This window comes from Lutra lutra, chromosome 1 (assembly GCF_902655055.1).
Source record: "Lutra lutra chromosome 1, mLutLut1.2, whole genome shotgun sequence".
NCBI classification, from domain to species: Eukaryota; Metazoa; Chordata; class Mammalia; order Carnivora; family Mustelidae; genus Lutra; species Lutra lutra.
This window is the reverse complement of record NC_062278.1, coordinates 122,987,193-123,002,902: the sequence shown is the minus strand read 5'-3', so window position 1 is coordinate 123,002,902 and position 15,710 is coordinate 122,987,193. Positions and strand designations below refer to the sequence as shown.

At 48.4% G+C, this 15,710-nt stretch overlaps 1 protein-coding gene across 1 annotated transcript in view; it reads left to right on the top strand.

Moving 5' to 3' along the window:
• Window positions 1-478: 478 nt before the first annotated feature.
• The window catches only part of PDIA5 (protein disulfide isomerase family A member 5), a 91,388-nt gene continuing 76,156 nt past the window's right edge, over window positions 479-15,710 (top strand). The window contains exon 1 of the mRNA XM_047735278.1: window positions 479-648. Within this exon, the coding sequence (XP_047591234.1) occupies window positions 604-648 (45 nt within the window). The 5' untranslated portion in view covers window positions 479-603. The remainder of the gene's footprint in view (window positions 649-15,710) is intronic.

The window sequence follows — 15,710 nt, the reverse complement described above, 5'->3', positions numbered from 1 at the left end:
ATATGCTTAGAAGTGGATTTTTAGGTCATGTGGTAATCCATGTTTAACTTTTTTTGAGGAACTGCCATAGTGTTTTCCAATAGCTCAGTAAAGTTTTTCTGAATGAACAAAAGACAACGTAAGTGTGAGATTTTTCTACCCTCCACAAGCAGCACGTTTTGCTGCCTTTGCACCTTTTGCAAATTATGTGATTTGAGGCAAATTACTTAACTTCTCTGGGCTGCCTCTTCATCCTCAGAGTGGGGAAAATAAAACTTACCTCCGTTTCTGAAACTTCAGGCACAGACTTAGCCCTGCAAATTAATTGTCTTCCCTTACAGGCTGACCTTGCCATTTCGCACTCCACTCAGGCGCCTCTGTGCCCTTAGGGCCAAGTCCACGCTAGAGGCTCCCAGCCCAGCCCTGCTGCAAACTACGACTCCCAGCAAGCACCTCTTCCCGGCCGCCTCTCCCACCCTGGTGCGCATGCTTTGGCAGACGTGGCACCGGGAACTCGGAGGCGGGGAGCGACTGGGAAGTGGCCGTGGCTGTTGGACCCTACGGAGCTGCGGGCGCGGGAGCGGGAGTGGAGAGCGGAGCCCGCCGTAGGCAGCGGCGGCAGGGATGGCGCGGGTCGGGCGGGCATGGCTGCTGCTGCTGGCGATCTCGGTGAGGCTGCGGAGCTGGGGTCCGGGCGGAGGCGGCACGTGCGCCCGGCGTTGGGGTCCGCGCCCCCTGCTCCCGGCCCTCGTGGGACAAGCGGGGAGAAGCCCCCAAGTCCCGGGGTGGAGGCGTGCGTGCTGGGCAGGCAGGGACCCGGTGGCCGTGGGGGAGGCGGCGGGGCGGCCCCTACACCCTCCTCGCGGAGCGCTCCAGGGCGCAAGGGTTGGAGGGAGCCGCGCTGGATGCTTGCGCCGCGGGCACAACTTTGCGGGGGTGCAAGTCAGGGGGCATCCGCCGCCTAGGGCGGGACCCCGGCGGATTGTGGGGTGCGCGGCGCCCGGGCTTTGGGCCCTGCACCTGTGTGAGTGCTGGGTGGCATGGGGGTGCTTTATACCTGCAATGCCGGAAACCTCGCTTTAGGGCCACCTCGCTCTCGGTTTTCACCCTGAGCAGCCGGGAAACTGCCTGTCTCCGCCTGGTCCCCCGCCTGCAGGCACTGCCGGGCGGGCTGGGTGGGGTCCGCGGAGGAGTTCTGCTCATACACCCAACGGCCTCCCGCTCGAACCCCAGCCACTTTCTAGCTTGTGGCGCAGACTATCACTTAATATATCTGACTTAGTCTTTTCATCCACGAAATGGGGACGGTAAAGGCACCCCGCTCACAAGGCCGTCAAGGGGGTCGGATGAAGGAAGTTTTGGGAATTGCAAAATCGGAGGAGAGTGAAAGAGGGGTGGTCGGGTCGGTGTGCTGGCAGTGGTGGACTCTCTGAGAGGAGTGTGCTACACTTGGGGTTGGGGGTGGTAGCTGCCCCGGGGCATCCCTAGAAGAGGCCAGAATGTGTGTGGCCACCGTGCCCTGGACTCTCTGGGTTTGGCCTTGGTGTTACTGTGGGGGTGTGATGGGATAATCCGGCCTGTTTCCACTTATCTCCATAACTTCTGGTCTCCCTTGTTTTAGGGCAATCTTGGTTCCTTTTTTTCTTTATTCCCTGAAGTTCCAGTGGAAAACTTTATGCTGCTAGCACCCTCTCCAGCCCAGATTTTTCAGTTTTTTTTTTTCTTTTGGGTGTGGCAAGGATGCAGGGCAACATGAGGAAAACTGGAGTGTGGATTTAGTTACTTGAAACACTTCCATCTCCAGATACCCTGCCTTTTGGGGATCACCAGTGAGGAGTGGCCCTGTCTCTTCGGGTTATCTGGAAGTGGGTGGGAAAGGAAGCTCCCTGCCTCCTGGATCTGGCCTTTCTCCCTCTGGGAGAGAGTGTGGAGTGGGACCGTGTCCCTTCACCTGCATCTGTGTGTGTAAGATCTGTTTTGCATTCTGTTTTCCGGAGCCAGCTGGCCAGGGCTGGCCTCTAGGCCAGGTGGTGCTATAGGACTGGGCAGAGGGGGCCAGCTCCAGCAGGAGCCCCTAGCAGGTCTTTCCACTTGGGCTGTTTTAGGGGGTCCTGCTTCCCTCTCCCAGCCCCCCTTCTGTAAAAGTAGAGGGCTTGGGAACCTGACTGGGAAGAAGTTTCATTCAGCAAACATTTATTTGTCAACCACATTGTTTGGCGTTGGATTGGATTTTGGATGGAGAGCAAAGCACAGATTGTCCCTACCCTCCCCAGTGCTGCGCTGGTTTGGGCAGGGGAGTCAGTCCTGTGACCAAATAAAGACAGGACAGTGAACTCTAATACCCGAAAGGCTGAGAGCCTCCATTGAAGAGGGGGCCACACATTAATTTGGTGGGAAGGTCAGCCCCAGCTTTCTTGAGGCAGTGGGTTGTACAGTCTGGAGGGAGGGTGGGGAGAGTGCAAAGTGCCAAGACCAGCCTTTGAGGTCTGCTGGTGCGTTGAGGTACGGAGGGGTGGTGAGTAGGTTTTCCAGGAGCACTAGAATGGGGAATCTGCAGCATGAAATAGACATTGTCCTTTCCCCACGCCCTAGCTCGGCTCAGCAGGTGTCATTGGTGCAGTTTCATTGTCGAGTGGCTTGTGGATACCAGGGTGGGCCTCTGTAAATTTAAACTCTATGTCCATCTGATAAGGGTTCCCAGGTCCTGGGAGTGTATTGGGTTTCCTTGTTCACTCAGTATTTACCGAGAGCTGATATGTGCAGACCACTAGGCTGTGACCCAAGGAACATGAAGCAGTATAAAGGGGTCTACAGAGATTCATGGACAGTGATCCATACCTACCGCATTTTTTACAACAGCAAAAATTAGGAAATGGCTTAAATGCTCAACAATAAGAGCACGGTTTAAATGACTTTTGGTCCTGCCCATGCCGTGGCAAGTGATGTTTATAAAGAATGTTTGTAGTTACTAGAATGCCATGATTATCAAAATATTTTATGATGCTTATGAGGAATATTTAGGGACGTGGGAAAGTGCTTGAGTGTGATAATTAGGGGAGAAGCAGGGTACAACATGAATCCCAGGGTGGCTGATGGTAGCTGCGTAACTGGTTGAGGAATTAGCCCTGCATTGGACCGCCCATAGCGATTGTTGAGGAAGGCACAGTTGTGGGTGATGTTTGTTTACTTCTTTGCTTATGCTTTTTTTTTTTCTGTTCCCCCAAGTTTTCTCTATGAATATGTATTGGTTTTTGATCAGAAAAGTTAATAAAGGAAAAAAAATGTTCCTTTGGGTCCGGCCTCTCAGCCTTGCACAAGAATATGGGGATGAAGAGAGTCACAGTTAATTCTTCGGACCAGTTAGTTCCAGCCCCTCCCTCCTGGCTGGCTGTCTCTGCCCTCGGCCTGGGGAGGCTGTGCTGTCCTGCCCGTGTCTCTGTGGCTGACTGTCCCTTCCTGCTGCCCAGCTCAGCTCCCCTCTGCGGCTGCCCCTTCCCCAGACCGTCCACGCTGACTGTGGTGTAGTCTTTTTCCAGTTCTCAGGATGGAGACTTGTTGCAGCTGGAGAGGACGCTAAGTCACCCAGCTCAGCTGGTTCCACAGTCAGGCCAAGGACCGAAGCTGGGCTCTGACAGTTTTCATAGGATAATAGACACATTGGAAAAGTAACCACAGTGAATGCTTTTTCCATGAATCCAGATATTTTCAGTTTAAAAACTTGTCTGCTTTTTTTTTTTGACGTGATGTCATGTTGGAGGGAGGGGGTGGCTTTCAGTGTCCTTTTGAAAAATTAAAGTAGGAATCATGTATCGTGTGCTTTTTAGAAGGTATTGATAAAATTCTTTTAAATATTGAATATACATTATATATTATATTTAAAACATATGTATTTTAAAGTATTTTTTAAATATATGAAATATATTTAAAAAACTATATATCCTGACAATCTCTGAGATTCAGAAGTCTGAGAAATACCAACGTAACTCAGCTCTTTCATTTTAGAAAAGCGAGGCTTGGCGAGGGAAGGGTCTCGAGGCCACCGTGTTTGTAAAAGCAGAGCTGGGATTGGTGCCAGGCTCCTGAATTATAAATCAGGTTTCCTACTGCTCCATCTCTGCCGTCCCAGCCCCCTACCTTCCACCCGCTTCCCCCTTCTCCAGCCCCTGCTCTGGCCTCTGCCCTTGACAGTGGCTTGAGGCTCAGCACCTGGTGGGATATGGGCAGGGCTGCAGGAAGCGGGAGATGTCTGTCCCCAGTCTTTCCCGAGGAGCTTTCAATGTACACGTATTTAGGTTCTACACCATTATATATCTAATAGGCTTTTGTGGGCTGGCCTGGGGACCTAATTGCCATTTATAATGCTGTGTGGAATCTGGAGTGCACTTTTCCCACAGAAATAAACACATTACAGAGGAAGTTTTAAAACAGAACCGGCACGTGAGTTGGAGGAACAGCTGAGAGCCATATGGGAGGGAGACACTGAGCGCTGTGGATCTGGGCCAGGGTGGGGCCACGGGGCACCTTGTCACTGAGCGCTGTGGATTTGGGCCGGGGTGGGACCATGGGGCACCTTGTCACAGAGAAGGGTCCCAGCTCACGCCGTACAACGAGAGCTGACTCCTGAGCTCTGTGCCAGTGGGGATCCTCCTGGTTCTGCCCATTGTGTCCCCAACACCTAGCCCAGGACCCAGCATACAGTCATCCCTAGTCCATAGTTAGCCGAGGGAACCATTGTCACAGGCAGAGAAAGGAAACTGTCTGAGACAGAAATACGGGCAATGAGGAGTTATGGTCCAGGCTGAATGGAAGGAAAGATTTGAGTCTGGGGAGGGGGAATAAGATTGGGAAAGTGGATAGTGAAGAACCTTACATGACTGGCGAAGCTTTGGGGACTTGATTCTGTAGGTAGTGGAGAGATGTGATGAAAGCTGCCCTTTTAATAACAAGAGCAGTCAGTGCACAGTGTAGGCTTGGGTTGTTGTGGAAGAGACTGGATGAATTTTCCCAGAACAACACTTTCTTCTCTGTTATCTACAAGATAAAGTCAAGTGTGATGCTGTGGACAGAACATGGGTTTTTAGCCAGCCTGACGCTCAGGAGCTGTGAAACCTTGGGCCCTGCCTCCGTCTTCTTTCTTGTTAGTGGTGGTGATGATACCCTTTTGCAGAGTTGAAAGCATCAGAAATAACACAGGAAGCAGCCAGCACAGTGCCAGCACACGGAGGGTGGGGGGGTAGTAAATGGGAGCCATGGCAGTTATCTCAAGTTGGAGAGGAGAGGTGCTCAGGAAGCCAGTTAGGAGGCTGTGGCCGTGGAGGGCCAGAGGGGGTGTGAGCAGAGGCTTCAGGCTGGGAGTTGGGGGGCTCTGCTGCTGGGATTCTCCCGTCACAGGCCCTCTGAGCTGGGCTCTGGACTCTCCGTGCCTCTCAGTGGGTGGGCCCCCACGGAGCCCCTGGATGAGCGAGAGGGGCTGTGGAGGGGCTAAAGATTTAGGCGCTCTGGGTTTCTGTCCCGTTTCTTCTGAACGTGGATCCTCTCTTGAGAATGAGGAGAGTAACCACACCGTCTCCCCAGAGGGTTTGCTCCAGCTGTGTGGTTTTGTTCCCTGGGGCTCTCGTGTGTCATTTAGTGGTGGTGGCAGGTTTGGGAGGCTTAGTGACAGTGGGTCAGAGAGTGATGCATGGTGTGTAAGGAGCCCAAGTTCTCTTGTGTTCCTAGGACTTCGTGGTTTCTTTGACTCCCACCCGCCCCGTACCTAGCATCTTAGGTCCCAGCGGGGACAGGAGGAGCAGTGATGCCTGTCCATCGCTGGGCTGCCTGGCGTATCTTGCAGCGCTGACTGGAGCTTCTGGCTACCCAGTTGATCTGTTGTCGAGGAGTATATGACATTTGGCACATTTGTAGAGGATGTTAGAGTTTGCAAAGCATCTCCATGTATTTTATGCTGGTGAAACCACTTCTAAATACTAGCTTTGCCATCATGGGGTGGGGGATTAAATACATTCAGATGGACTGTAGGGTTAGAATATCCTTCTGATGTCTTTTTATTCTCCAAGGTCATCCTGAGCCCCCAGGTAGACGCGCATTTTGTTGCCAGATGGCCTGATGACAAGCCTGTGGCTGACTTCATGGCAGCTGGCTGGGGTCAGGGTAGAGGTGTCCACCCTCTGCCCCGCCCCCCCATCTTACCATTCCCCCAACCCTTTGGCTTGAGCAGATGTCTTTAACTCATGAGCAGATGCTTTAGTCCTTGCTTTGGAAGGTATTGATGGAGACCTAGGTCGAGGGCTCTGTGCTGGGGCTGAAACATGGAGGTGATCTAGTATCGAGTTGAGAAGTGAGGTTGCCTGGAAAGTTCTGTTGTTGGGTTGAGTAGAGCTGGCTTGCAAAGACTAAGTGGGTCTGCTTTTGTCAAGGGGTCTGACTTTGCTAGGCCCTGGACAGAGTACGGTACATGCTCTGTATCTCTAAGGCATGTGGACAGACATCTGCATGCTACTTGTGTCATGGTGTTCATTCATCCCCCAGGTCTTTCTTTTTTCTTTCTTTTTAAACAGATATTTCTTGATGGTCTTACATGTTAGATATATCATGCTGAGGTATTAGGGCCATAATGGTAAATAAGATGGACATCATCCCTTCCCTTGTCTGGTGGGGGAGCCACTAATTTATTAATTCAGGTAGGAAGTGCTGGAAAGAGGAAATATAAGGTGATAAACTAATGTATAACATGGGTCCTAACCTTAATGCAGGGAGGCAGGAAAGGCTTCTCTGAGGACTTATGGACCCTTTCTTAGAATAACGTTTTTTTTTGTTTGTTTTTTTTCAAAGATTTTATTTACTTGACAGACAGAGATCACAAGTAGGCAGAGAGGCAGACAGATAGAGAGAGAGGGGGAAGCAGGCTCCCTGCAGAGCACAGAGCCCGATGTGGGGCTCGATCTCAGGACACCGGGACCATGACCTGAGCCGAAGGCAGAGGCTTTAACCCACTGAGCCACCCAGGTGCCCCTAGAATAACGTTTTTAAATATATAAAACAATGCGTAAGATTACAAAGCAAACCAGTGGTACTGAAATACAGTTACCAAAATACTACAACAAGTACGTGATAAAAATATTTATATTCATAAATGCATCATTTAAGAAGAACTGATGGCAGGTTTGGTATTTTCTGTACTATTTAGTGATGAGCATCAACGGTGTTTCAAGATCTCTGCACCTTTTGTTATGAGAAAAATGTGGTTTCTGGGGGATGAGGGTAAAAAAATTTGTACGATTTCTGCGTCACAGACACCTACTAGTGCTTCTGTAGTTTGTTACCTACCTTTGTAATAAAGGTAAGGCTAAATTTCATTTACAGGTTAGTGAAAATAAAGATAGAATTTTTCCCCACCCAAGTTCATAGACCTCAGTGTAAAGAAGAATTATCCCAAAACTTGGAAAGAAAAGCTGATTTAGTGTCTTTATAATGTCATACTAGAGCATTGTCTAAGAAGGATGGCTAAGGGCCACCTGGTGCTCTAGGGAATATAACTTTGTATATTATTCTTTAGGACACATACTCTATAGGTAGATGAGATGCAAATGATTTCTATTTGGTAGAGAAGAGAGTGGAGGTGGTGTCCCTGCAGGACATTAACCAGTTTGACACCAGATTTAGCAGCCTTCTAACAGGATGCCTTTTCCTCCCTATGACCTGTATGCATATTAGTTTCTTATAACTTCTTTTTTTGAAATATTTTTAAGTCTTTTTTTCCTTATATCTTTTTTTGATGTCCCTTATTAAGAGCTCAGTAACATTTTGGAAGAGGCTCTGTGTCTCTTTGTATGAGATTTAGGTTTTTAACATTTGAGAATTCTATGTGACCCCCATTTAAGAGCCACTGAGTAGGTATGATGTGAGGACATGGCATCGAGGAGGGAGGTCTGGGCTGGACATGTTAACTCAGGGGTGCTGCTCCAGAGGTGGGTGAGGCCCCCATGGTGAGTGTAGAGAGGGGAGAGAAGGTGGAGGCAAGTGAACCCCGAAGAACTTCCACATTGAAAGGCTGGGGGGACAAGGGATTGCAAAGAAGATGGGAAGCATGGCTAGAGAGGTAGAGGGAGGCCAGGAGTGACCCACTGGGGCTCACAGGTGAGGCACAGAACTGGAGATGTCTGTGGGGCTATCTGTGTGGAAATCATTGCGGGTCCTCCTCAATCAGCGTCTTCTTGGTGGTGGTGGTAGGGGAGCATCTGAGGGGGCTGAGGAATGGACGGGGGGTGACCGGAGTTGGGGGATTCCGGCTGTGAAGGAGAACGGAGTGACGTGGAGTCCAAACATGGGTGGGTGGCAGAGGTTTCCCAACCTGGCTGTGGATCCAAATCCCCTGGAGGGGATACGTGTACGGTTGGATTCCCCGCCTTCCGGGATCTGTGGGCTGATGCTCTTCAAGGATCAGGCCCAAGAATCTCTTTCTAAAAAACCTATACTTAGAGCTGTTGTGCCTACAAAGCAGGAAGATTTACCAGTTTTTGTGCATAGTGTTTTGCCCGCCTAGGCCATTACTCTGGGCTGAGTGGCATGGAACATGCTCTCCCATGTCGTGATCCATGGGACGCTGCGAGGTGGCCCTTGGCTCGAGCCTGCATTGCTTTGCTTTCCTCTGAAGGCGTGTAGGGAACTGCAGGGAGCAGGTAGCAGGGGAAGATGGGTCAGGTTGTCGCTGCAGCTCCTTGACTTGATGTCCCTTAATGGCTGCCCCGGAGGGGAAGGCGGTCCTGGTGGCCTCTCTGGTCTTGTTTTGGGTGGAGCTCTAGGGAGCCCAGCAGGCTTGAAGGATATCTGGGAAGTGTTCGTGTGGACTCGCTGTGCTCAGAAGTCAGGCAAGTCTTTGGCTTCACCTGAGGGCTGTCCCTTCGCTTCCGTGAGCCTCAGTTTTCACGTCTCTAAAGTGGGGATAACACAACCTCCCGCCCAGATTGTTTATGACAGTTTTTCGATCATTTTTACTGCAACTGCTGCAAACACAACTCTACATTTTACATCATTGCCAAGTGTATATGTATGTAACTACAACAGATATAAAGGTTTTACAGAACACTTAGTCTTGCTGTTTATGGTACATACTGATGTTTTCTAGTTAGCGTCATTTTTAAAATGCTGGTGGTAATCCACTGAATTGATTTTGTGACTCGGCTCGTGAGTTGAAGCCTGAAGGGGAGAAAACACTGGTTTAAACCCTCAACCTTAAGGGACTGAGAGAGAGAATGTGTGTAAAAGCATGGATATACACCATGGGTCGTGAGTGCCTGAATTGTTACCTTCTTATCAATTAACGGAGCTTTGAGGCAGAGTTGGATTTCCGGAGTGGGAATTTACCTGCTCTCCCTCCCTCCCTGCTGCCTGATTCACTGCTCCCTCTACCCCCTCTTCCTTGTTAGCAGGCCTGGCACACCAGGCTGGCAGCGGCCCAAAGCCCTCTTGGCACTAGGAGAGGTTTTTCAAAACATTAAAAGCTTTAGGGACTTAAGTCCGGTTAAATGCACTGCAGTTGCAATTTCAGGATAAGAAAACCTGTTTTCGTAAGCTCTCAGATCAGTTGTCCTGCCCCTGAATTGTCCCTTGTTGACCGCCACATGCTGTGGGGAGCACTAGGGAGGAACCCTGTATTTCGTGGCCCACATGTGCGGTGTGGTGTTTAAAGGAAGCAACATAGAGGAAGTGCACCTGGCTTGGTGTTTAGACGACCCAGCAGGGACATGTGTGTGGCTCCAGGGGTCTGTGGTCTCTGTGCTCCGGCTGGGGCATCCGAGCCTGTGAGATGGGGCTCTGGGTCACTGTGCACCCATCTACTCGCTGTGTGATGTTGAGCAAGTTTCTTAGCTCCTCCTCGTCTCAGTTTCCTTATCTATAAAATAGTGATACCAAAAGGACCTGCTGAGTTCTCTTGTCAAGATGATTAAGTGAGACGGGCATGTGGATTTCTTAGCTGCTCCTGGTTACACAGGAAGCACTCTGAACTTGGAGCTGTTGTCGTGATTGGGGGCTCATCCCTAGGCCCTGGATTTAGGGACTGGAGAATTTGGTCTTGGGTTCTGTTCCATGCCAAGTGCTTTCCTATCTCTCTTACTTAATAAGCACATTTAGCTCCTAAGCTGCAGCTAGTCAGGGCTCCACCACTCAGAGCCAGGCCCTCTCTGTGTGTCTGACACACACATACACACACACGTACACACACACTCACACACACACCCCGTTCAGGGACTCACGGTACTTGTTTTTATTTCAAACGCTGCTGGGTAGACATTTACACATTGGGAAGGATCAGTGGTGAAATTCCCAAACTTGGTTTCTGGTGAGGCCTTCATTCCTGGCAAAGAGCGCTGTTTAGCCGTGGTGGTTGGTGACAGATGCTTAAAATTTGCCTTATTAAAGGGCATAAATTACCCATATTTAAAAATGAATGTTCTTTTGTATTTCTTTTTCTCTCTCATCAAAGCCGTTCTAGGTTTGTGCTGCGTGCAGAGTGCTTTGCAGATTTCATATAATAGATCCTATAAAAAACTACAGTGTCAGGTGAGCAGAGGAGCAGAGAGTCAGCTGGAAGGGAAGAAGGGCAGATAAGCACTCCTCCTACCTTGGAAAGTGCCCCCAGTGTGTGCTGGCTGGCACAGGGTTTCCGGAAGAGTTGGGGACAGTATTTGCTTGTGTTCTGGGTATCTTTTTTTTTTTTTTTCTTCCCTGTCTTTTTTTAGGGAATTTTTTTTTCCTAACTAATTTCAGACTTACAGAGGAGTTGCAAGAAGAATACAAAGGATTCCCATCTGCTCTTTACCCAGATTCCACACATATTAACCTTTTATCGCATTTGTTTTATCACATTCTCCCCCAACGTTTATAAAATTCAGAGACATGATGCTCCTTTGCCCCCTTCAGTATTTCCTAAAAGCAAGGCTATTCTCTTACATAGCCACAGTACAATGATCGCAGTCAGGATTGTGGCATTTGGCTCAGAACCCAGTTCAGAATCACACGTTGAATTTAGTTGTCGTATCTCTTTAGTCTGCTTTAATCTGGACTAGTTTCTCAGTCTTTGTCTTTCGTGACCTTGATAATTTTTAAGAATGTCCTTCAACTTTTTTTTTTTTAAGATTTTATTTATTTGTTTGACAGAGAAAGCACAAGTAGGCAGAGCCACATACAGACAGAGAGGAAGAAACAGGCTCCCCACTGAGCAGAGAGCCTGATGCAGGCTCAGTCCCAGGACCCTGGGATCATGACCTGAGCTGAAGGCAGACACTTAACTGCCTGAGCCGCTTAACCGACTAAGTCACGCAGGCGCCCCTCAGCTGGGTTTTTGATGATGTTTTCATTCAGTGCGTTCTGTCTGGAGGCATATGATGTCAATTTTACCCATTATCTGTGTTGCTAGCACTGGTCCCTTAGTTAAGGACATTTCTGCCAGGCTTCTCCCCTCTGAAGTTATATTTGCTTATGGGGTGATAGTGTGAGATTGTTAATTATTTCCATGATGGTGTCCAAATGGTGATAATTCCTTTTTTTTTTTTTTTTTAAGTTTTAAATTGGACATGCATATTATGGTGACAGAAAAATAGACAAAGGGGAAGAAGAATAAAATCTATCCAAGGACAGAGTTTTACTTTGGTGCATTTTTTCTTTTCTTTTTTTTTTTTTAAGATTTTATTTATTTATTTGACAGAGAGATCACAAGCAGGCAGAGAGGCAGGCAGAGAGAGAGGAGGAAACAGGCTCCCCGCTGAGCAGAGAGCCCGATGCGGGGCTCGATCCCAGGACCCTGAGATCACGACCTGAGCCGAAGGCAGCGGCTTAACCCACTGAGCCACCCAGGTGCCCCATTTGGTGCATTTTTTCATCCAGTCTTTTTCTGAGCATAATTTTGTGTATAGTTGTAATCATACTATGCACATTTGAATTGTTTTTAATTTAATTTTTATTTAAAAAATTTTATTTCTGTATTTGAGAGAGAGAAAGAACAAGGGCCCACACACAAGTGGTGGGGGGGGCAGAAGGAGAGGGAGAAGCAGGCTCCACGCTGAGCAGGGAGCCCAATATGGGACTCGATCCCAGGACCCTGAGATCATGACCTGAGCTGAAGGCAGACCCTTAACAGACTGAGCCACCCAGGCGCCTCCCTGGATTTTATTTTGTAACACATAATATTAAAGCAAATATTTTTTCATTGCGCAGTCTTTGAAAACATCACTTAAATGGCTGTGTTATTCCATTGAATGGTTTCCTCTAAATAACCATTCCCCTGCTCTTGAATATTTAGGTTGTTTACAATTTTTGACTCTTACGAGTGGGACCCTGTGAGTCATCTGTCAGAACCTCTGCTCATTTCCTTAGGACAGATTCCCAAAAGTGGAATTACGAAGTCAAGGAGCATAAATACTTTTAAGATACTTGACAAATTGTGCCAAGTAGCTTTCCAAAAGAACTGTACTTTTGCCAGCGCTGTATGACATTTGGGCGCCATAACTTAAGAGATTCGTTAATGATGTGTCTCGGCATTTTTTTTTTTCTTTCTCACTGTGACCCACTGGTCAAGATTTGTGTTGAGATTAATTTCCTATATTTTGAATTATGAAAGCAGAGGTATTTATTTCCCAGAATAAATTCTAGGAATATAGCACGTTGTTCTTTCCAAGCTCTAAAACTCTGCTGCTGGCATGGGATAGCTCCGAGAGTCATGAGCATCATCCTGTCTGAGGTACATCATTCAGGACGGTGAAGGGCTTGAGGGCATAGGTGAGGAACTGAGGTATTTTACCTACAGAATCCTAAGAAGGAATGTATTTGCCATCTTCAGAGTGTGATGGGCTGATAGAGTGGCCTGGGAGAGGGGGCCATTTTTACTTTCTAATGACCGAAGCTATCTGGGATGAGATGGTAGTGTGGAGGACATGGACCTATGAATATTTAGTTCCCAAAGCCTTGGGGGCCCACTACGTTGAACAGTATCCAGTTTTGAGTCCTTGGTCTGGAGGGCTACCTGGAGGCTGCATATGGCATGTGAGGAATGTGGAGAGGAGTCCTGTATCAGGGAAACTGACCAGCCCTACTCTAGCCTGGGAAGTGCAAGGCCTTTTGGTCTCCTGCAGTGGCCCCACTCTTTAGTAGTAAAAGCCTGAGGTTGCTGGGAAACTGAAGAGCTACTAGCTAATTTTCCTTTCATTTGTGGGTAGTTGTCACTAAGTGACCAACACACCTGCTTGGAATAGACATAGTGAAGCACACAGTAGATCAAGTAGATCACAGTAGATCAAGCCTTTGATAGTTTCTCTGTCTCCTTCCTTATAGCAATTTATCTGAAGTATAATACATGATTTAATACCTTAGACACTTTGAAATATCCCAACTGGAGCAGGTGTTAATATTTCTTTCTAGTTTAAGCTTTTGTTCCACAATGGATCCTCAAGATCTATTTGTATGTGTGCCGGAACACCCAGAATGATAGTACCTTACAAAGATCATATATTTCACTCATGTCAAAGCCTAGAAAGCAGTGTTCTAAGGCCAGTATATACCCGTGGAAGTCAGGGACCCAGGTACTTCTATCGTACTACTATATATCTTTAACAGATCCATTCTCCTCATTGTTTCAAGGTGGCTGCCTGAGTTCCAGCCATCTTGGCAGCCATCTGGCAGGGGGAGGAGGGGACTAAGACACAGATGTCTATTAGGAACAGTTCCTAAAATTTGCACATGACTCCTCTGCTTATATTCCAAGGGCTGGAGTTCAGTTACATAGGTACGCTTGCTGCAAGGGAGACTGAGAGGAGTGGCTTTTAATGTGGGTGGATGTATATTCAGAGAAATTTGGCAGTTTTTTTTTCACAAGGTATAATTACTTTGAGGTACTCTCTGGTAGTGTCATGAGGATGGATTTACCACAATGTCACAGTTGCAAATAGCTTTGGAAAAATCACTTTTGGTCCCTTTATTTTACAGGAACTTAGAGAAGAGAGAGGACTTGTCCAAGGTCACACAACCAGTAAATAAAGCTAGTGCAAAACTTCGGTTTCTAGCTGTTTCCACCGAACCTTCCGCTCTAAATTCTCAGCCACCTCAAGTTCTCTGATCTTGGGTTCAGGTCATCTGTTTTTAACATTTTTTCCTGGATTCGTTTACCACCAGCTTCTTAAGAGTCTAGACTTTCAGATTCTGACATTTGAAAACTATTTTGAGCCAAATGTGGGTTACACTAAATTAAACTGGTTTCTTCACAGCTCCCAACATAAGAAGGGTATCTTTTTTCAGGTGACAGAGTGAAAAAGGTCAAGTCCCACCTCCACCCTTTTTCCTAAATGCTAAACTTCTGTCTTCAAATCCTCTTTCTTCAGCGAACTGCTTTTACATAACGGAATACCTCCAGCTTCGTGGTCAGCATTGAGGAGTGAATCTGTAACACCAGCCTCCCCGGCTGGAGGGAACATGAGGGTGCCGGCATGCACCCCAGAGAGCTGGAGCTTTTTAAAGCCGAGGGTGTGATATGGCAAGGAGTGTTCTCCCTGTTGTTTTCAAGAATTGTATTGCTCTTTATCTCGTTAGTCTGGTGGGGATCATGGGTGAGGTTAAGTGAAGAGAGATGAGCTTATGCGTGCTGTGGGTCAGGGAGAGAGGGAGCTAGAAAGGGGCACAAACTCCTGTACATGACCTCTGATGAGCAGCGTATCTGGACCAGTTGCCCCAGCAAACTGAGAACCAGGACAGACAACTGGGCCCTGTGTGCTTGTAGGAAGCAGAAGTTTAGAAATCCCTTCTTGCTGTGGGATTCTGGAAGTTCAGGGCTTTTCTCCAAAAGGCCCTGCCTGGGAAAGAGGTGCTCCTTTTCTGCATAGGTCCAGGGAGCTCATAGGGTTGAGAGAAATAAACTTCCTCTGGCCAGGAGCTGGGAGACCTGAGGTGTAGTCCCAGTTCTGCTGCTTACCTACTGTGTGACCTTGGTAAGTGATAGAACCTTGCTGAGCCTCAGTTTCCTTTTCGTGGGATGAAGCTAGTCCCCAGTTATTGGGTTTGGTGTGGGGCAAACGGGCCTGAAATCTGTAAGGAGCGCTCTGCCTGTGCTGTGTGGGCTCCTGGTCTGGGTTGCCATGCGGGTGGGTGATGATTTCAGGTTTTACATCCTGAGTGTGTGTACGTGCATGCTCCTTCCTGCCTGGACTTGCTGTTTTGCCTGATTGCAGCCAAGGCCCTGGAGAGGAAGAGGTGGTGCCCATTTCACTGTTGTTTTTGCTCTATCTCTGATTTGTCTCACTAATAGTACTAATAAAGATAATTATGATTATTATGTACTTCTGTGTGCCAAGCATTATGTTAGGTTCTCTATGTACTTTTCTCCTCCTCATTTAACCCTCAGCCAGCCCCAAAAGGGAGTATCAGTACTGTCCTCCCCTCTTTATGGGTGGGGAGATGCCCCCCTGAGAGGGCTACTAACATCTGAGGTCATGTTGCTGTAAATGATGGCCCCTGGGTCTGACCCCAGGTCTGTATGACTCCAGAAGCAGTGCTCTCTCCCTGGTGTCTGAGGGGTGGGACTCCGATGAGGGTGGGGGTTCCAGGCTGGCCGTGATACAGGCAGGAGCACACTCGGGGTGTCTGGAAGATGAGAGGACCCATTGCCTCCAGCTCTGGTGGAGGTGGGGCGAGGGCTCCTGCCCCTGAAGAGGGCCTGGGGCCGGTGGGTGGAGGCCCGAGGGCGGAGG